We start from the raw sequence: 21,401 nt of genomic DNA, 5'->3' as shown, positions 1-21,401 counted from the left end.
CCTTATTTTGTTTATTTTTGTGTGCAAAAAATTCTCGTCGCTTTATAATATTAAGGTAGAACTACTGAACTTGCATGAACTGTTTTAAATATGTTTTTAGTGCCTTTATGGATCTTGAGATTGGAATTGCTTTGAGAGAGGAATGCTTTGAATGCAGGCCTCACTGAGCCATCGGATTTAATCAAAAACATCTTAATTTGTCCGAAGATGAATGAAGGCCTACGGGTGTAGAGCGACATGAGGGTGAGCAATTAATTACATTATTTTCATTTTTGGGTGAACTATCCCTTTAAAAAACGGATCATTTCAGACAGTTAAAATAATTGTTTTTCTGCACATATGTTGTGCAAAAAAACTTTATTAACATAAATCTGAGATGCCGTTTCACTTTGGACATACATCACAATAGGGAAGAATGAACTATGACAACTTTTTGTAAAAAAATAAAACATGCATGGATGAATTGTTGACAATAAGGTTTAAAACATGCATTTAGAATATAGAAAGTTTGAGTTTTCATTTCATGCCTTTATGTTTTATTAGTGGGTTTTTATTGTAATTGTATGTGTCCCAGTTTGTTGTACTTTAAACCAGTTATGCAGTCATGTCATAAGAATCTTCTTTTTCTTTTTTTTTTTCTCTGCTGTAGCTTTCTTTTTCACTCATTAGAAACTGAAAGAGATTTTTGGTCAAATGTGAGTTGGAGATTCCCAAATAATCCACTCGTTTGAAAACTGCTCTGACTGATTCGTAAATAAATGGTTTAGTCAGATTCGTTAACCAATTCATCAAAACCATCAGACTGCAGACTGGTTCACAAGTCGAACATCGCAAACAGGTGCATTATCAAAAGCTGTGAATATATGTAAAACTTCAGTTTGAAGTCCTGAAGGGACACTTGTATCTTCGAAGACATACACCGTTCAGTGTGTCGCATATTACAAACTGGGTCTTAAGTTATATGCAACAGCAATGCGGAAAGTCCGTCTGAATTCAAAATACCATATCAAAACATCCATTTTAACGGCGTCAAAAAGTAAACAAGCTACAAACTCGCGGTATCTAAAGACACAACATGCTAAAGCGGGCGGTGATTCTGACATTTTAAAGCAGAAAACACTGACTAATTCTAAAGCAGAGTGTCTTTGATATGTTAATGAAAATACAGGGTTGTTTTTGTGGGTTTAGGTGAGCTAAGCTAACTGGCTAACCAGCGAAGTGTCACTAGTCTACATAAGCGCGCTAAGCTGCCTCGCGCGAGCTAGCAACTGACATGAACGTCACGCTACAGACGTTTCATCAAATCACTTCCCGGATCAAAAAGTTCCTAAATGTTACGTAATTATGGAGAAAAGCATTTCATGCATGCGTTATGTCATGTTTATAGTGTATGGATCTTAATGCTCTTTGGCAACACCAACTGAAACCAGGCCCCGAAATGCATACGCAATACTTCGCCTACACCAGCGGGTCATGAACTCATAAACACAGTTGTACAAGTGGGAGCACAAGGCGAAAACAAGCTAAACAAGCTCTCAAGAAGTCTCCTGTTTTACCGTTTTGGCGGCCTCTGCCCACGTCCTCCCCTTTTTCTTCTTCTGTCTTTCCCTCATGTCGGCGGTCGGTCGCGAAAAATCGACCACGGTGCTGTAGAAAGTGTTGATGTTGCTTTAGTTACCGTGCAAGACCTGCCATCTCTGCCATATTGGGTTTTTACTGTAAGAGACAAATCATGTGACCCTCTGGGAAACGTCATCTTACTGTACGATGACAGTTCAGGGGAAACCACCTACCCAAGGCTAATCTCTCTCCATTGTTTTCATTTGTACAAACGTTTCAAACTCCAGACACACGCGCTTACATATAGTATCAAATTAAACGTTTATACCGATCAAATTACATTCAGAAGATGCTATGTATCATCATGAATTTAAAACAAGAGCTTTATACAGTGGTCAACATATGGAAGATATATATTCAAAAGTTAGCCTACATATATTTATAAAAACAAACAAAAATAGATATAGATGAGGAAAAAACTATTTGGACGCTTTCTAGTAGTGACGCATGTTTAAAAGTAAAGGTGCGAGCTAAACGGTTTTATACATGAAATAGCATTTTTGAAGAAGTATGAGTAAAATGATGTTAGCAAACATACTGAGAGATATGAAGACTCAACTCATATTAGTCTTCAAATTTCCCCCAATAAATAAATAAATCTACATGGTGCAGGTCGCCCCCTGATGGGCGGCGCCATGTTGCGCGTTTTCTTGACTGGAGTGCATTAGATTTATAGCTGATGAAATGCTAATAATTGAAGTTGTTAGATGAATTATGTTTATCACATATATATATATATATATATATACCTAAATATAAATCTACCTGAATGCTTTAAAATTAATGGACATACACCGATCAGGCATAACATTATGACCACAGACAGGTGATCGGCGACAGGGTCATGGGCGGCCAAGGCTCATTGATGCACGTGGGGAGCGAAGGCTGGCCGGTGTGGTCCGATCCAACAGACGAGCTACTGTAGCTCAAATTGCTCAAGAAGTTAATGCTGGTTCTGATAGAAAGGTGTCAGAATACACAGTGCATCACAGTTTGTTGTGTATGGGGCTGCATAGCTGCAGACCAGTCAGGGTGCCCATGCTGACCCCTGTCCACCACCGAAAGTGCCAACAGTGGACATGTGAGCAGCAGAACTGGACCACAGAGCAATGGAAGAAGGCGGCCTGGTCTGATGAATCATGTTTTCTTTGACATCACGTGGATGACCGGGTGCGTGTGCGTCGCTTACCTGGGGAACACATTGCACCAGGATGCACTATGGGAAGAAGGCAAGCTGGCGGAGGCAGTGTGATGCTTTGGACAATGTTCTGCTGGGAAACCTTGGGTCCTGCCATCCATGTGGATGTTACTTTGACATGTACCACCTACCTAAGCATTGTTGCAGACCATGTACACCCTTTCATGGAAATGGTGGCTGTGGTCTCTTTCAGCAGGATAATGCGCCCTGCCCCAAAGCAAAAATGGTTCAGGAATGGTTTGAGGAGCACAACAACGAGTTTGAGGTGTTGACTTGGCCTCCAAATTCCCCAGATCCCAATCCAATCGAGCATCTGTGGGATGTGCTGAACAAACAAGTCCGATCCATGGAGGTCCCACCTCGTAACTTACAGGACTTAAAGGATCTGCTGCTAACATCTTGGTGCCAGATACCACAGCACACCTTCAGGGGTCTAGTGGAGTCCATGACTCGACGGGTCAGAGCTGTTTTGGCAGCAAAAGGGGGACCAACACAATATTAGGAAGGTGGTCATAATGTTATGCCTGATCCGTGTATATGAAATATATGAAAATATATTTCAGGCAAGTTTGCAGGAAATTCTAAATTTGAGATTAATTGAGACCATTTATTTTAATATAGCCTATTGACAGTCCTAATGTCCTTAAAGAAATAAATACTCTTTTCACAAAGTACACATGGATTAAGCATTGTACAAATCATTGTACAGTTGTTTTCACACAAACACATTAACCTGAGTTGAGAACTAAAATGAAGTCTTAATGTAAAATCATCTTGACTAATGATTGTAATTAGACTTACACTTACCGCATTAATAGAACTGTTAAAAGCCTTAAACAAAATGAACAGCAGAAAACATCTGACTAAAATAATCCTGGGACCAGTTGGTAATCATAAATTTGCAATTTATGAAAAGTGAAATTAGTTTTGAGAAGAGGTTTAGCATTTGTTTAGATATGCCATTTGGTTTAATATTTAGTTTTAATGCAATTAAATTCTTAAATGTTTAAGTGTAAGATTGCAAAGCCTAATTTTTTTCCTGTTACATCACTATAAGAACAGGAACATATTAATGAAGTAAACAAGGTCAGTTTTGATTTCATGTTCACCTTAATTGTACAAATAATATATAAACATGTGTGAGAAAGGTTAACACTTGCCCTTTTGCCTAGTCAAACCTTGTGACTATCCCAGAGCTCTGAATCTGAAGTGGTATGTATCATACAGTCACATGAGCTATGGTATACTAGAATTCTTATACAAACCCCTTTTGTGCTTTTCTTTTATTTCTGTTACATTACACTTACATTACATTTTTATTTATTTCATTTCAATGTGCTTGCGCTTCAGCCGCTGTTTATATGGAGTCATGGTTTGGTTTGTACAGTTCAGGATTGCATTTCTACTTATTTCTGTATGTCTTCATGCTATAAAACATCAGCTAATTCTAAGCTATACTAATCTAAACTTATGTGGTAAATATTGAGAGATCATTTGTTTATGATACATTTATTGTTTGCTTCTCTGTTCAAGAATGACATCACAAGCTTAAACAGGATACACTAGCCTTTTTTCAAGTATACAGGAGACAATTGTGCTTAAAATGACTAAGCTTTGATGCTAAAAAAAATTTAAAGGGAGAGTTCATTAAAAAAAAAAAAGAAAATTCTGTCATTAATTACTCACCCTCACGTCGTTCCACACCCGTAAGACTTTCGTTCATCTTCGGAACACAAATGAAGATCTTTTTAATGAAATCTGAGAGCTTTCTGACCCTCCATTGACAGTCTATGCACCTACCATTTTCAAGCCCCAGAAAGGTAGCAAAGACATCATAAGCTGGGTTTCCATGCAACCGTGAAGCATATCTTTTCAAAGTTCGCAAAAAAACAAACAGATGCGAATTAGGTGCGTTTCCATCAAGTTGTTCGAGCAGATGACGGTCGTATTGGTAACCTAGTAACCAACAGTAAATAAAACATCATCAGCAGAAACAGCAGATTAGTCATGTGGGTTTAATGTTCGCTACATCTGAATTTATTTGGCAAATGCATTTTCATCTCCCAGTAGTCAAAAACCACCTCAAGCGAGCGTAAAAACTTTTTTGCGAATTAAGTTTGCGAATTTGCCCCTATTTGGGTGTGACCAAAAACACGCTGTTTTTGTGTGTCCCTTTAAATGCAAATGAGCTGCTGCTCCCGCCCCCTTTCTAGAAGAGGGCAGAGCTTTAACAGCTTGTGTTTCGGTTGCTCAACAACAACAAAGCTGGAGAATCTCACGCAGCCAAAATGAGGATTGTCAGTAACGGTGTTCAGCCTTATATTGTTCAAACCGGAGTCGACACTGATGGAGAGACTCAGGAAGAAGTTACAACTTTTAGAATGAAACTGGACGTTTCTGAATGGTTAGTGGATAAATTTATGTAGTTGCTGTGGAGTTGATTCAACTCATCGACTAGCATGTGCCGTCATGTTAATCTTTTGTGCAAATCCAGCATTGAATTGACCCTCGTTTGTGAAGAAATCCGGTGTAAAATGACGGCATGACAACAACACTCTACTACAACAACTCTTCCTCTTCTCTAAAGCAGCCCAACATGGCCTCAGCCATGCAAAAAAAAAAAAACATAATTTACCACTTTATTTACAAAATATTAATCTCCAACATGCGTTAATGCAACAATGTCTGCTCTCGCATCAACATAACACGTAAGCGTTGTGGTGCTCTTGTGAACGCATGTTGGAGATTAATATTTTGTAAACACAGTGGTAAATTATGTTTTTTTTGTGTGTGCAAACAAAGCACTCGTGTTGCTTCATAGAATTGAGGTTAAACCACTGGATTACTTTACATTTTTTCTTTACTACCTTTCTGGAGCTTGAAAGTGGTAGTTGCGTAGCAATGGAGGGACAGAAAGCTCTCAGATTTCATCAAAAATATCTTAATTTGTGTTCTGAAGATGAACGAAAGTCTTACGGCTTTTGAACGACATGAAGGTGAGTAATTAATGACAGAATTTTCATTTTGGGATGAACTATCCCTTTAAGATGTTGAAACAGACAAATGGCATTGCTTAAAGCTCATAAAAACAGTGCAAAGAATAATTTAAGTGCTTTCTATGCTTGCAGGCGTATCACACTGTACAGGCTCATGGTTGGTAGGTTGCGGCACAAGCTCCCATTACTGAAGCTGGGCATTGGGGCCCAGAGGCCACAGAGCTGGCTGATGAAGAAGCAGAATGACTTGGCCCTTGGTACCTTGAGGAGGAAGAAATGAGCAAGGTTTAAATGCGGACGATTAATTTTAGCAGTAGCAGCTGAATAATGGATGATATGCAGGGTACTCACCACGATCTAGCTTTCATGACCCGTGATGCAGTCGCCTTCTTTCTATAATGGCCAAAGTCACGTATCAAGTCTTGGGTTCTTATATCTGACCTCTGAAGGTCCAAGGGCACCATGGTGGGGGGAGAAATGTCCAGCTCCAGAAGCATGATGTTCTCAGCCTTTTTTTTTAATTGATCAAAAGAGACAGTAAAGACATTTATCATGTTATAAAAGAGTTATAATATTAAAGTGATAGATCACCCAAAAATGAAAATTCTGTCATTAATTGCTCACCCTCATGTCGTTCCAAACCCGTAAGACTTTCGTTAATCTTCGGAAAACAAATGAAGATATATTTGATGAAATCTGAGAGCTTTCTGTCCCTCCATTGACAGCTACGTGACTACCACTTTGATGCTTCAAAAAGTTCATAAAAAGATCGTAAAACTAATCCATATGAATTGAGCGGTTTAGTCCAAATTTTCTAAAGAGACTCGATCACTTTATATGATGAACAGATTTAATTTAGGCTTTTATTCACATATAAACATTGATCAGCAAACATAAACAGAAGCTCAACCGAACCTGCTTCACACGCGAGAACAAACCTCTTTCAGAAGCTCAAACGTGATGCGTAACACGAGAATGAACCTCATTGGTTCTCACACGCGTCAATCAAACATGCTTGAGCTTCCGTTTACTGATGTGTGAGTTGATCAATGTTTATATGTGAATAAAAGCCTAAATTCAATCTGTTCATCATATAAAGCGATCGAGTGTCTTCAGAAAATTTGGACTGAACCGCTCAATTCATATGGATTAGTTTTACGATCTCTTCATGAACTTTTTGAAGCATCAAAGTGTCAGTTGCGTAGCGTTCTATAGAGGGACAGAAAACTCTCAGATTTCATCAAAAATATCTTAATTTGTGTTCTAAAGATGAACGAAAGTCTTACGAGTGTGGAACGACATGAGGGTGAGTAATTAATAACAAAATTATCATTTTTGGGTGAACAAACCCTTTAAGAACTGTTTCTTGAGCACTAAATCAGCATATAAGAATGATTTCTGAAGGATCATGTAATATTAAATTGTAATAATTCGTCACAATATTACTGTTTTTACTGTGTTTATTTTTATCAAGTATATGATCAAGAAAAACATGAAAAACTGACCTCAAACTTTTGATTGGTAATGTCTTTTTTTATCATCAAATGCTAATATTTTATTTCGTAATGATTGAAATTTTTAAAAATGATTCATCTCTGTACAATACCAACCCTGTATCTAGAAGGAGACCCAGTTGCCACAGCAACTTGAGCGTATTGACTAATTGGTCTCTTGTACCCCACTACAGAAGTTGGCCTTCGTCGAACAAGAGGGGAGTTACTGGAAAATGAGAGAAAATACAATATCAGAAGATAAGAATATCATCCTCGTGGTCCTGAAATGTTTGGAACAATGTTGCTCTTTCACTTACTTTTCTGAAGGGAGAAGAGGTAAGACTTTCCACTGGTCTTCCTCGCTATCAAAGTGGAGACGATTTATGATCTTATTCTTTTCCTCTGGAGGAATGAAGTTGTCAATGATCAGATTTCTGGTAAGAATACAAAGGGACGTGACAAAATAGAAACCATCACCGCATGTAGAGGAGCTTTGTCTTTTTATAGTTTATTTCAGGATAAAGCTGTGAGGAAAGGTGGGACATACTTGAATTTCATCTCTCTTGTCAGCTCATTCATTGTCTGCTCCAGTTCCTGCCTCATTGTGACATGTTCGTTGATGATATCGCCAATCTCAGACCTCACCAGCTGCAGCTTACTGTAAAACTGAGAGGAGAAACCAATGCAATCAAATAGTTGTATGTATATACTGTAGTTGCACCACCTGACATGGAAAGTTTACCAACCTTCCCATACTTGAAATGAGCAGTTTTTACCAGTATCACTCTGACACAAGGATCAGTTGGGGTCCTCTGGATACTGCATTATCATGTTTACTGTTATTACCTTGTTAATTCATAATAAAAGAGCGATGTTTGAAGTTGTGCCACCCTGACATTTCAGAATATACAAATCGCCGGACAAATTATCTCAACAGCTTTAAAACTACTGATATTTATAAAAATTTGTTTATATGAAAAGTTTCAAACCTAAAATTATGCCATAGTATTTAATTTTTCATTTGTAATTGTTCGGAGAGTTGCACCACCTGACATTTTGGGGGTTTAAGATAACAAAACATAAATTAAATAATATGTATTGTTTAAATGTACTAAAAATGAATTCAAACTAAATAGGTTTTATAGAATAAAGTGATATGTCATGAATTTATCATATTATTTTAAAAGGAAATAATGCACTTAGACACAAAAATATGCACGTCGTGTCATTGACCCACAATGCAATGAACAGTGGCCCTGAAAATGCTAATGTGACAAAAACTGACTGATAAAACAAAAGCTAAACAAGCAATCTAAAGGAAGTATGTCATGCCAGATAAAGATCCATACCATGATCATAAATATGTAGAGGAATAATGTACAATAGAGTGCAACAGTTGGGTTCCGGAAGTAAAAACTCCACTCATTTTCTCCATAAGGAAATGGATTTTGAACGATAACTTATAAACCTTTAAAGATAGACCTACTGAGCTACGAGGTTGTTAATCCATGGTGTTTGCTTCTGCTGAAGACGTCAACCTACATTAGGCCTATCTCAGCTTATTTTTAAAATAATCGTGTTTAACAGTGGAATTCCTGGTGAAAAACTACATTACCCATGATGCTGTACAGAATTACACCAATCAGAGAGTCGAAAAAGCAACATGTGCCAAAATTGCTCTTTAGCTCCACCCATTCCCATGAAGCACTGCGAATGATGTAATCGAGTAGATCAAAATACTGTAATGTATATGTGCATATTTTACAATAAACTTAAAATATATTGTTTTTATACAAATAACATTTGAAATGAATAGTTTTATATTCCTCTTATATATCTATATTCCTTTTATATATCGTTTTTTAATTCGATTCTGCTGTTCGCAATGCTTCATGGGATTGTAGTTCTTTCCCTCACTAAAGCCGTTAAGTACACAGTCTTGTACCTTTGTCTTTTTGTCTGATTTTCAAAAACTTTTTTGCTTCCAATCAAAGTTTGTAGTGTTATGATTCACCTCGTAGCTGATTGGCTTGGTTCATGGCTTATAACAGCTTATTTTCTGCAATAATTCAAAAGACGATAGAAAAATCCTATTGGCTTTTTGTCGAGGGAACCAGGGTGATGCTAACTTCTGCTTACTGCGATTATTGTACATTTTATTGTACATTGTACACTTATTACATGACAAGTTACCAAATAAACGAATACATGGGTATAAAATGAATTAATTGAGCCAAAATTGTTGAATTATGTGAGGAAACAGAGACTATGAAGTGATAAGAAAGACACTAGCACAGTCTAAGAGATGTTGATCTGTTAAATATACAGTTTAGCAGTCATTTTAGAAAGATATTTGACTGAAGATTGAAGTGACTGCTGAGTATTCATTACAAGTCTAACTAGTCTAACATATAATGCACTAGGCTTAGACTACATTGCCTAACTTAGACTAACATTTCCTTCCATTTCAAATACAATGAGGAGATGAGTTGTGTGATCTTACGCACCTTTCTAAGTTTCTTAGTCTTAAATTCCACCTCTTGCTGTAGAGTGGAGAACGTCTCTTTCAGTTCAATCGTCTCTTCATCTTGTTCAAACATCAGCTGCTGCATCTCTCTTTCCTTTCTGTCCTAGAAGGATTCATCACACACATATGAGATTGTAATCCTTAAAAGGTACAATATGTAATTTCCACCTCTAGAGGTCGCTTATTCAAAACTAAGGTGTAAATGTATCTTGATGACGTCGTAAATGAGCATGGAATCATGGGAGTTGCCGTCTTCACCTGAACAGCCGTTGGAAAAGAATCTGACGGACCTGGGCAGAAATCATGTTCATGAATGAGCTACTGTATTAAAGATTTATTACGTTACTGTGGTATGAAGCAGTGAGTCCAGCTGAGCTTTTTATTATGCTAATGATGTAGTCGGCCGATTCCGTTCGTTTCCTTGCGTATGTGGAGCAACACAGCACTGTTTTACATGGTTAAAACAATCGTACTAATACATTTAAGTGTGTTGAAAGTTATATTATAACTAGTGCAGTCAAAATTAGCGTTAACGCATGGGATTCATTTTTTTCAGTTTAACATGTTAACGCAGCATCCGTTTTTTCATCATATTTTGGCTAGCGTTACATTATATGATCATGCTCTTATTCACGCAAATGCCTTTAAACCATTCAAGCGCCACAAGACAAATGAGAACGTGCTGTCTGTGAATGTTGTTTCTGCGCACAGAAAGACGCGCCAGTATCGAGTTCTCTTTCGCGCTTGAACAAACAATAACACACAGAATTATGCCAAAATGAGTATCCTCATTAAAGCAGTCTTGAATGAGTTAAATACCATCTTAAACGAACTTAAAAAGTTGTGAGAAAATGAGATGCGCGTCAGATCCGCGCCATGTTCGGGAGCGGCTGCTCTTAAAGTGACAGCAGCCTAATAAACCAGTTGCTGTGACGTCTGTCATTAATGTTAATCAAAGAACAAAGGAAACAGAGAAACTTGTAGCTTTAATAAGGATTAATCTATATTTTTAATTTATAATTTATGCAGTAAACACTGTAAAGTGTTTGATAACTTTATTCAATTTCTGTATATTTCCTAGCTGTTAGACAGGAAGGCCACAGGTAAATATGACATTTATTATAATGGGTTTATGTAAAGATTGTTTTAAATTTACTTTAAGTTATTTTATAAAGCCTAATAAATGTTGAAATTGTTAGCTTTTAGTTATACTGTAATGTTGAATATCTATAATTAATGATTTATAGTATCAGTGATACTGGCCTTTGTTCATAAAAAGATGCCATTAAACAAATATTTAAAATACACTGTCTTTAAGTTGTTTCTACATTAATTTGGAGAGTAACTGAAATTTTCTAACATTTTTCTAGTGGTTTTTGAATATTTTAATCTAAAAAGCTTACATATTGTGCCTTTAAAGTGTATTTATATTACATATATTATAATCTAAACATGTATACGTCTACTTTTGCACTACAGTTACCTGCTCAGCAATCTCCTGCCTCTTCAGTTCCAGCATTCTCTGCTGTTCATTGGTATGGTCAATGATGTTTTTCCCTCCAACCAGAAGCTTACTTTCCATAGCCTACAAAAAAAAAAAAAAAAAAACATGATTTATGAATAATATGGTGTATAATTTGCACGAAAAGTCGTGTGGAAATAACTAACCTTGTATTTTTCAATCATAATTTCCATAGCTTGTTGCTCCTTCAGCAACTCTTCCACAGTCTTTGCTTTCTCGTCTACCATGCCAAGTTTCCTGCTAATATCTGGCCTGTAATTGGCAGAGGTATTGGCCATCTGCTGCTTCCACCAATATTCCTCCACACTCTCCTCCTGAACCGTCTCAACGACCCCCAGCTCTCCATCTCTCGGAGTTTCCACCTCTCCGCTACTCATACTCCTCGTCATCCTCATACTGTTTCTCCTCTTCCTCCTCTTTTCTTTGGCCAGCATCCCTCGTTCCTCGAGCTGCGCCTTTAGGCGGGCGATTTCCTCTTGGAACTCGCGGAGCAGGGCGTCTTTGGGGTCCTCGTTGATCTTTGGCTTGTTCCTGATGTTCTTTGCTCTGTTGGCGTACCTCAATGTGGTGAGAGTCTCATCGTAGTGGCACGAAGCTGGTCCAACGGTGGCCACCATAACGGTTTTAGAGTTGCCTCCGAGGGAGTCCTGCAACAGCCGGGTGAGTTTGGAATCCCGATAGGGAACGTGGGTACTCTTCTCATCCACCAAAGCCGAAATAACATTTCCAAGAGCGGAAAGAGACAAGTTTATCTTCGTAGCCTCTTTAAACCTTCGTCCCTGCACACCTGTTTTGCTTTGCCGCTCACTGCCGGCAAGATCCACCATGTTTAACTTTCCGACACGGATGTGGTCCTCACCATCAACGCCCATTTCGCTGCATTCAATGGTTATGACAAAAATAGCATGCGATCTTGAGCTACGCTCATTCATTTTGGTGAATCCGACAGATCTTGATTGGTTCCCCAAGTTCATGACATGTTCAATCTCCTTAATGTTCTTAGTCACCACAGACGAGAGATTTTTGACATAGACGCCCATATCTGAATTCTCCTTGATCTCCAGCTTTTTATTGTTGTCCTTGCAGAGGAGGTCTCGTATCTCCTCTTGATATATTTCAAAGTAAGACACTCTCACGAGATACTGCTGGTTCTGAGATCTAGATATGTGAGTGAAAATTTGCTGGAATGAATTTGGGATGACTCCCCTCGTCTCAGGGTTTGTGGGCACACCTTCCATTGTATATGTTTTGCCGGTCCCAGTTTGCCCATAAGCAAATATAGTCCCGTTGAACCCGAGCAAAACAGAGTCAATTAGAGGTTTGCACGCATAGTCATACAAGTCGGTTTGTTTTGAACCCACGTCATAGACGGCATCAAAAGTGAATGTTTTTACGAGGCTTCCGGATGATTTGGGATTGCGCACGCTCACCTGTCCCAGTCTGACATCTACTTCAACAATTCTTTCTTGATTCATCGTCTCTTCCTTCTTGTTTAAAGGGCGGCACCGCACCACCACCTTAACCGCCTCTGATTTTTTGCCAATCGACATGGAGCGTGGTCGCAATAGGCTATTTCGCTTCATCATTTTTTTTTTGTTATGATAAAGCCTTTACGTCTATAATATTCTGCTATGTTATATATGGACGCAATGAACGGTGAAATAAAATACGCACATTCACATGCAGGCTACAAATGCGCTGTCCGTCATATGAAAACGAGAGCGCAGATCATCTTGGTCCAACGCCATCATCATTACATTCCGCTCCTTGCATCGTGTCTCGCGCATCTCCTGCTCTGGGTGCACACGCCCTGCTCCTCACAGACAATAGGCAGAGCGCGCTCACAGGCGGCGTGCAGCTGATAGGTAGACTAGGTGTGACGCATTCGGTGTGGGTTATAATGATTTCAATGATAAGATTAGTGGTGATTAAGTTATTAAAAGTCAGTAGCCTATAATAGAGCACAATCATTGTATATGGCTTAAAACAGGTTCATCAAATGGTCAATAGTTAGGTTATTTGACTAATAACCGTCATGATTGTTTAGGGATGTTGAGAGACGTCAAAACCCTTTAATAGCTCAAAAATATCATTTAGCCTAGATATAAGGATAAGACTGATACACTTAAATATACAAGGGGGAAAATGTCAACTGTGAGCTTTACCATAAAAATGAAATGATGATGCTACAAGCTTTATCTTATGGCTTTTTTGTGACTGCATATTTACAACCTGAATGTTGGGACGTTTTTTTAAATTTGAATAAAATAAAAACTAAAAGACTTTCAAATCACATGAGCCAACATTTTATTCACAATAGAACACAGATAACATAACAAATGTTTAAACTGAGAAATTTTACACTTTTATGCACAAAATGAGCTCATTTCAAATTTGATGCCTGCTACAGGTCGGGGGCATGTTTACCATGGTGTAGCATCTCATCTTCTTTTCAAAACAGTTTGAAGACGTCTAGGCATCGAGGTTATGAGTTTCTGGAGTTTTGGTTTTGGAATTTGCTCCCATTCTTGAATTAACACTTTTCCAACACTTTGAAACAATCCATTTTAAATGAGCCTTGGCCCACAGGGCACGACGGCACTTCTGGACCATGTTCACATATGGCTTCCTTTTTGCATGATCAAGCTTTAGTTGGCATCTGCAGATGGCACGGCGGATTGTGTTTACCGACAGTGGTTTCTGGGCCCATTTAGTAATGTCATTGACACAATCATGCCGATGAGTGATGCAGTGTCGTCTGAGGGCCCGAAGACCACGGGCATCCAATAAAGGTCTTCGGCCTTGTCCCTTACGCACAGAGATTTCTAAAGTTTCTCTGAATCTTTTAATGATGTTATGCACTGTAGATGATGAGATTTGCAAAGCCTTTGCAATTTTAAGTTGAGGAACATTGTTTTCCACAATCTTTTTCCATACTCTTTCACAGATTGGAGAGCCTCTACCCATCTTTACTTCTGAGAGACTCTGCCTCTCTAAGACATCCCTTTTATAGCTAATCATGTTACAGACCTGATATCAATTAACTTAATTAGTTGCTAGATGTTCTCCCAGCTGAATATTTTCAAAATTTCTTGCTTTTTCAGCCATTTGTTGCCCCCTGTCCCAACTTTTTTGAGACCTGTATAAGGCATCAAATTTGAAATGAGCTCATTTAGTGGATAAAAGTGTAAAATTTCTCCCTTTAAACATTTGTTATGTTATCTATGTTCTATTCTGAATAAAATATTGGTTCATGTGATTTGAAAGTCTTTAAGTTTCAATTTTATTCAAATTTAAAAAACGTCCCAACATTTCTGGAATTCGGGTTGTATACAGTCCTCATCTGTATAATGCAAAAATGTATCTGTATAGTCTAATGTTAATATGTTAATGTAGGCCTGTGTGTGTGTGTGTGTGTGTGTGTGTGTGTGTGTGATACAAGCATCATCTCTGACTGCATATTTTACAATTCCTTCCATATATGTAATTCAATTATATAATGTTTCACCATTTACCTATTAAATTCTGTCAGATGTCCTGATTTATATACATCTGAGAGGATTTAATATGTAACCCTCGTTGTGTGTGTGTGTGTGTGTGTATGTAGGAGGAGGAACATGTTTAATAAATCAAATGGAAAATAATTAAAAATTGCAATTATTATTCATTTTCTACTATTTTAGATATTTAATATTTCCCCTATACAGCACTAGTGTCTCCATGTCCCCCAAAATTAAATAAAATAGCCTAAACTCTAAAAAATGCTGGGTTAAAAACAACCCAAGTTGGGTTGAAAATGGACAAACCCAGCAATTGGGTCGTTTTAACCCAGTGGTTGGGTTAAATGTTTGCCCAACGTGCTGGGCAGTTTTATTCAGCTCAACTATTGTTTAAAATTACTATATGGCTGGCTTAAAATGAACCCAAAATGTGACCCTGGACCACAAAACCAGTCATAAGTCACACGGGTATATTTGTAGCAATAGCCAACAAAATTATCAATTTTTCTTTTATGCCAAAAATCATTAGGATATTAAGTAAAGATCATGTTCCATTAAGATATTTTGTAAATTTCCTACCGTAAATATGTCAAAAAATTATTTTTGAGAGTGGATGTGCAATGCTAAGGACTTCATTTAATCAACTTCAAAAGCAATTTTCTCAATATTTTGATTTTTTTGCACCCTCAGATTCCAGATTTTCAAATATTGTCCTATCCTAATAAACCATACATCAATGGAAAGCTTATTTATTCATCTTTCAGATGATGTATAAATCTTAATTTCAAAAAAATTACCCTTATGACTGGTTTTGTGGTCCAGGTTTACAAATAGGTTTGGAAATTAAAAATCAGACACATAATTACTAGAGGCATTAACTTATTAATAAATGTTAATTTATTAAACATATTAATAAATGCATTTTTTAGAGTATAGTCAATCCGAACAGATAGGATATTTAATGTAATTGCACAATAGGGCAGTGATTCAGAATTACAATAATTAAATTAATGGGTAATGATAATCTTTCTTTATTACTAATCTTTGCACACCTTGAAGTAATTTATATTAATTTGCACTGATTGCTGTGATTTACATTGTTTAAACGGCTGTTCTCACTGACCATGTGACTCCAGCGTACAGTGATATTCGGCCAATGGGGACGCACGGGACTGTGTGTCCCCCCTCAGACCGTGTGGAGAAGTTTACCGGTCCGGGTGCAAAGTCTCAAGTTTCGTGTAACTTCTCCTGGAGATTCAAGGAGCGTCTTTTATTCCATCATTAGTCTATGGCGGCCGGTGTTTCTCTCTAATAAGTATGAATGAACGTCTCGCTGTGCTGAATACTTTAGTGCGCCGAGCAACTGATAATTCGCGAGTTGCCAATAGCAACGCGTTTATTTTCAACATTAATCTCTTGTTTATGCCATAGACATCTAAACCCGTTTTTGTCAGGAAATGTAAGTTATTAAAAATACTATTCGCGAAACTAATTATTATTTTTATTTGCCGTTGAAGCTAAATAATGGGTTTGGGACAGAATCGGGTGCGTTTGCTGTGTATGCTGTCTTTAACGCTTGTGTTTTTTATTGTTGAAGTTGTGGTAAGCAGGATAACAGCATCTCTCGCAATGTTATCAGACTCTTTTCATATGCTGTCGGATGTAATAGCCTTGGTAGTGGCTTTGATTGCCGTTAGTTTTGCGGAGACAACTCGAGCCACAAGTAAAAACACGTACGGATGGATCCGCGCAGAAGTGATGGGAGCTTTAGTGAACGCCGTGTTTTTGACGGCCCTCTGCTTCACTATTCTTCTAGAAGCCGTCGAGCGCTGCACGCTGCCTCACGAGATTGAGAATCCACGCGTGGTCATTTGGGTTGGCCTGGCTGGTCTCCTGGTGAATGTACTTGGACTTTTTCTGTTCCACGGACACGCAGGGTTTGGTGGGCACGGGCACTCTCATGGTCACAAGACAAAAAGCAGAGATTATGAAAAACCAAAGGCACACGAAGAAGCACATAATCTCATGATAAACAGCAGCAGTTCTCAAGGAGATCAAACTTCTGATCTGAAATCAGGTAGACCTTAAATTAAAAAAAATATATATATATATATTAATAGTAAATATGTGCTTTTTTCATTATAATTGTATTGATAAAATAATAGGAGTAAATTCAGGTTGATTGCACTGTAATTATTTTCATGATTTATCACATTTTTTCTTTTGTCAAATCAACTTAGATATTTAATGTGGTTCAGATAGCATAATATTTTGAGTTTCTGTTGATTAAGCGAATCGCCTCCATTGTATTAACTCAAATTTTTAATTTCAATGAACTCAAAATTTTAATGCAATCAGGTAACTTAATTTTTTTAAGTTAAACCAACAATTATTTTTCCCAGTGATCTCAATGGTAAAAAGCATCCCAATCAACCTGAATTCACCCTTACATGTAAATTCAAGGTTCTCACACTTTTCCAGGAAAACCTGGAAATATTAGGGAATTTTAAAATTGTTATTTTCATGCCTAGAAAAAATATGGAAATTAAAAAAATCGAAACAGGATTTTCCACAGTGCTGGAGCATCTTCAAATATCAAAAGTATGATTTCAAGGCCTGGAAGAGTCATCAGCATTTCTAAAAAAGCTAATGGAAATATTTATAATCGACATAAATTTGTGTAGCTATTTTGTAGTTATTTCCTTAGCTAGAAATCTGTATCCAGTCATCGACTGGGAAAAATGTCGAAATTAAGAAAGCTTGGGAACCCTGATTTAAAAGTCTTGGAATTTTCTATAATGAATCTTTTCCAGTTGTTTTTGTATAGTCACCTCTTTTAAGTGCATTTTCTATAAAATTATTATTATTATTTTAAAAAAAGAGAAATGTATTGTTGAAACTTTGTGAGAATATACACTCTAAAAAATGCTGGGTTAAAAACAACCCAAGTTGGGTTGAAAATGGACAAACCCATCAATTAGGTTGTTTTAACCCAGCGGTTGGGTTAAATGTTTGTAGTTTTATTTAACTCAACTATTGTTTCAAAATTACTGTATTGTTTACTTAAAATGACCCCAAATTATGTTGGAAATTAACATTTATTAATATGTTTAATAAATGAACATTTATTATTAAGTTTAATGAATAATAAACAATAAACATTTATTTGATTGCTTATTAATAAACTAGTAATTATGTGTCTGATTTTTAATTTCCAACCTATTTTGGGTTCATTTTAAGCCAGCCATATAGTAATTTCTAAACAATAGTTGAGTTAAATGAAACTACCCAGCAGGTTGGGCAAACATTGTAATAAATGATAGCTTTCTTTTTATGCATATAATATAATGGAAAACGTATAATTGAAAAAATATGTTTTTTATGCTCACTTTCACTTATTTTAGACAGCCTAAACATCAGAATCACTGCCAACGGCTCATTGGAGGACCTGGATCACAATTCCGAGTCGGCTTCCCAGTTGAACATGCGCGGAGTGTTCCTGCACGTGCTCGGGGATGCGTTAGGTTCCGTCATTGTGGTAGTCAACGCCTTGATTTTCACTTTCGTGTGGACGCCATGCCACAGCGACGAGATCTGTTTCAACCCCTGCCGCAGCAGCCACTTGACTGAACACCAGCATGTTAATACCACAGTCCTGAGCATATCCAAACCACATGACAGGACCCCCAGAACCGTATCTCTAGCCGGACCATGTTGGGTGCTTTACCTGGACCCAACGTTATGTCTAATAATGGTGTGTATTTTGCTGTACACAACTTTCCCTCTCCTAAAGGAGTCGGCTCTGATCCTGCTACAAACAGTACCCGAACAGATCGATATGCACAAGCTGAATGGGAAACTACAGAGCCTGGATGGTGTTATAGCTGTTCATGACCTGCATATCTGGCAGCTGGCCGGGTCTCGCATTATTGCAACCGCTCACATCAAATGCGCAGATCCAGCTACTTACATGGACGTAGCCAAACGCATTAAAGACATTTTCCATGATGAAGACATCCATGCTACTACTGTTCAGCCAGAGTTTGCTTCCATTTCTGAAGGGTCTGGTGACTCACCATGTGAGCTTTCCTGTCAAAGTCAATGCAAACCCAAGCTATGTTGTAATCCGACCAAAAGGGCTAAGCCGGAGTCGGAGCTGGCCAAGATTAAGGAAAAGACCTGCAGGCATCCCGTAGGATGGGGTGATCAGAAGGAAGCGGAGAAAACTGTACATACAGAGATAGAATCAACAGTTTAAGTCAAGAAAGACATATTGCATGAGTTGCACTTGCTCATAGCTGATTGTCGCAGGAAATATGTGAAATTAGGGCAATTGTCTGGATTATTTCTAATCTGCTTATTGCAGAAGTATGTCTCAGAGAGTTGGGTTTGTTGAAGCCAGCAACATTAGATTTCATGCTGTATATAAACCTGATATATAAAAAAACTGAATACAGTTTTTTTTTTTTTTCCATATTATGCTTGTTGGTTCTTATTGCTGGCTAGATAGATGAATATTAAAGGATTTGTATTTACAAATAAAAACATATATTGATGCATATTAAAGAGGTGGTTGAATATGATTTCACTTTTTTAATTTTAGTTAGTGTGTAATGTTGCTGTTTGAGCATAAACAACATCTGCAAAGTTACGACACTCAAAGTTCAATGCAAAGAGAGATATTTTCTTTTACAGAAATCGCTTTTTAAGGACTACAACAAACGGATGGTAGGGACTACAATGAGCTTCTTCCTGGGTTGGTGACATAACTAACCCTAGAATTTACATAAACCATGCCCCCGAGAACACACAACAAAGGAGGTGAGGCCATGTAGAGTGTTGTTGCCATGCCGCCATTTTACACAAAAAGAGGGTCAATTCAACACTGGATTTGCACAAAAGATTAACATGACGGCACATGCTAGTCGATGAGTTGAATCAACTCCACAGCAACTACATAAATTTATCCACTAACCATTCAGAAACGTCCAGTTTCATTCTAAAAGTTGTAACTTCTTCCTGAGTCTCTCCATCAGTGTCGACTCCGGTTTGAACAATGTAAGGCTGAACACCGTTACTGACAATCCTCATTTTGGCTGCGTGAGATTCTCCAGCTTTGTTGTTGTTGAGCAACCGAAGCGCGAGCTGTTAAAGCTCCGTCCTCTTCTGGAAAGGGGGCTGGGAGCAGCAGCTCATTTGCATTTAAAGGGACACACACAAAAATGGTGTGTTTTTGCTCATACCCAAATAGGGGCAAATTTGACAAGCTATAATAAATGATCTGTGGGGTATTTTGAGCTGAAACTTCACAGACACATTCTGGGGACACCAGAGACTTATATTACATCTTGTAAAAGGGGCATTATAGGTCCCCTTTAATAGCAGATATTTATTTTTCATGAATATTGTTTACGTTATAATCTATCAATAATCTAACAATTATAACAATCATACACTTTTACCAACCACTAGAGGCATACAGTGGCCAAAAGTGACATCCAGATTTGTTTATAATGACACTACAAGTACGATTAAACCTTAAAAATATGAGGAAAATATTTTATATTTTCAAATATTTTAAATATGAGGGTAGAAGAAAACACTAAACTTGATTAAGGTGTTTATCAGACAAAATTCTTTGGCAAAAAAGGGGTAAACTACAACTAGAGGTTTTATTTTACTATGCATAGAAAAACAGAAAGCCCACAGGAAAAAGCATACATTGACTACAACATAATCAGTTAATATTTAGTTGATTCTCTCTTCATAATTTCTTTGTATGACAGCCTATAGTCTGCATTTGGCTTGTCAGATTGCATTATCACAAATAACACAAGCACAACTACGCAATATGCTCACAAAGTCTTTAACACATTTTTAATAATTTGAGTAAAGGGTGAAGATGCCAATTTTGGCTGAAGATGCCAATGGTTGGATCGTTGTGATTCGCTATTGGTCGATCTCATGTGAGTGACAGGTTGCCCCGCCCCCGTGCCAATAAACATGTCATCAGAGAATTTGCTGCAAGGGGGAGGGGAAGTTATTTTGATTAAAGATTACGATGGCAAGTTAAAAAATAATAACATTCATTTCAGAAATCATTCCATAAAAAATTAAAAAGAATTGTCAATTTTGATTTCATGGTGACTTTAAACAGATGCAGCAGTCAGCGGTGTCCTCTCACACAAAATGGCAGCTTGTTCCTTGCACAGCTGTACAAACAGATCATGTCTTGAATGGACCTTGGAACCGACTACACTCGCACATGAGCACACAATCACTGTGATAAGTATTTAGCGACTAGGTTGAATTCTTTAAATAGATTTCTACTCTCGCATGACCATATGGAGGATCAGGGGATGTTTGTTGTGAAACAACAGTATTGGGATAAGGGTGGGGAGCACTTAATGAGGGCAGTGTGATGCAATCAGTAAAGCAGTGTATGGGGCCCTGTTTCACAACAATGGAGAATGGCACTTATTCAGTCATTGCACATTCTTCAAATCAATTCTCTATAGGATAAGAGACCTGATGTGTGTCTACTA

General features: G+C 37.6%; 3 protein-coding genes across 5 annotated transcripts in view; 1 reads left to right on the top strand and 2 right to left on the bottom strand.

Moving 5' to 3' along the window:
• Positions 1-1,732, bottom strand: part of asxl2 (ASXL transcriptional regulator 2) — a 29,273-nt gene extending 27,541 nt beyond the window's left edge. The window contains exon 1 of one of the 2 annotated variants that reach the window (XM_051867571.1): positions 1,557-1,732. In XM_051867571.1, coding sequence (XP_051723531.1) covers positions 1,557-1,613 — 57 coding nt within the window. In that variant the 5' untranslated portion in view covers positions 1,614-1,732. The remainder of the gene's footprint in view (positions 1-1,556) is intronic. The other variant, XM_051867573.1, reaches the window with a different exon arrangement.
• A 2,351-nt stretch (positions 1,733-4,083) lies between these two features.
• kif3cb (kinesin family member 3Cb) lies at positions 4,084-13,588 on the bottom strand. Of its 2 annotated transcripts, XM_051869104.1 has the most exons (8): positions 11,503-13,577; positions 11,318-11,419; positions 9,815-9,937; positions 7,855-7,973; positions 7,625-7,741; positions 7,425-7,533; positions 6,166-6,323; positions 4,084-6,075 (listed from the first exon to the last, which is right to left on the bottom strand). In XM_051869104.1, exons 1-8 carry the CDS (start codon positions 12,940-12,942, stop codon positions 5,967-5,969), a joined length of 2,277 nt encoding a protein of 758 aa, XP_051725064.1. In that variant the 5' UTR covers positions 12,943-13,577; the 3' UTR covers positions 4,084-5,966. The 2 variants fall into 2 exon arrangements, with proteins under 2 accessions (XP_051725064.1, XP_051725065.1); XM_051869105.1 differs by lacking the exons at positions 4,084-6,075; positions 6,166-6,323; positions 7,425-7,533; ... (1 more) ...; positions 7,855-7,973; positions 9,815-9,937 and adding an exon at positions 9,964-10,124 and having other exon boundaries at positions 11,503-13,588.
• Positions 13,589-15,558: 1,970 nt separating this feature from the next.
• Positions 15,559-19,433, top strand: slc30a1b (solute carrier family 30 member 1b). The gene is made up of 2 exons (XM_051869115.1): positions 15,559-16,933; positions 18,261-19,433. The coding sequence occupies exons 1-2, from the start codon at positions 16,381-16,383 to the stop codon at positions 19,112-19,114; spliced, it is 1,407 nt and encodes a 468-aa protein (XP_051725075.1). The 5' UTR covers positions 15,559-16,380; the 3' UTR covers positions 19,115-19,433.
• The last annotated feature ends 1,968 nt before the right edge of the window (positions 19,434-21,401 follow it).

Source organism: Ctenopharyngodon idella, chromosome 17 (assembly GCF_019924925.1).
Source record: "Ctenopharyngodon idella isolate HZGC_01 chromosome 17, HZGC01, whole genome shotgun sequence".
NCBI classification, from domain to species: Eukaryota; Metazoa; Chordata; class Actinopteri; order Cypriniformes; family Xenocyprididae; genus Ctenopharyngodon; species Ctenopharyngodon idella.
This window is presented reverse-complemented; position numbering and strand designations above follow the sequence as displayed.

Coding starts and splice junctions, on each gene's coding strand:
- kif3cb (XM_051869104.1), bottom strand. CDS start 12,942: ATGATGAAGCGAAATAGCCTATTGCGACCACGCTCCATGTCGATTGGC. Junction 9,938..11,317: donor GGCAGGAGATTGCTGAGCAG/GTAACTGTAGTG, acceptor GAATCCTTCTAG/GACAGAAAGGAAAGAGAGAT. Junction 7,974..9,814: donor AGACTAAGAAACTTAGAAAG/GTGCGTAAGATC, acceptor TTCTCCTCTCAG/TTTTACAGTAAGCTGCAGCT.
- slc30a1b (XM_051869115.1), top strand. CDS start 16,381: ATGGGTTTGGGACAGAATCGGGTGCGTTTGCTGTGTATGCTGTCTTTA. Junction 16,934..18,260: donor AACTTCTGATCTGAAATCAG/GTAGACCTTAAA, acceptor CACTTATTTTAG/ACAGCCTAAACATCAGAATC.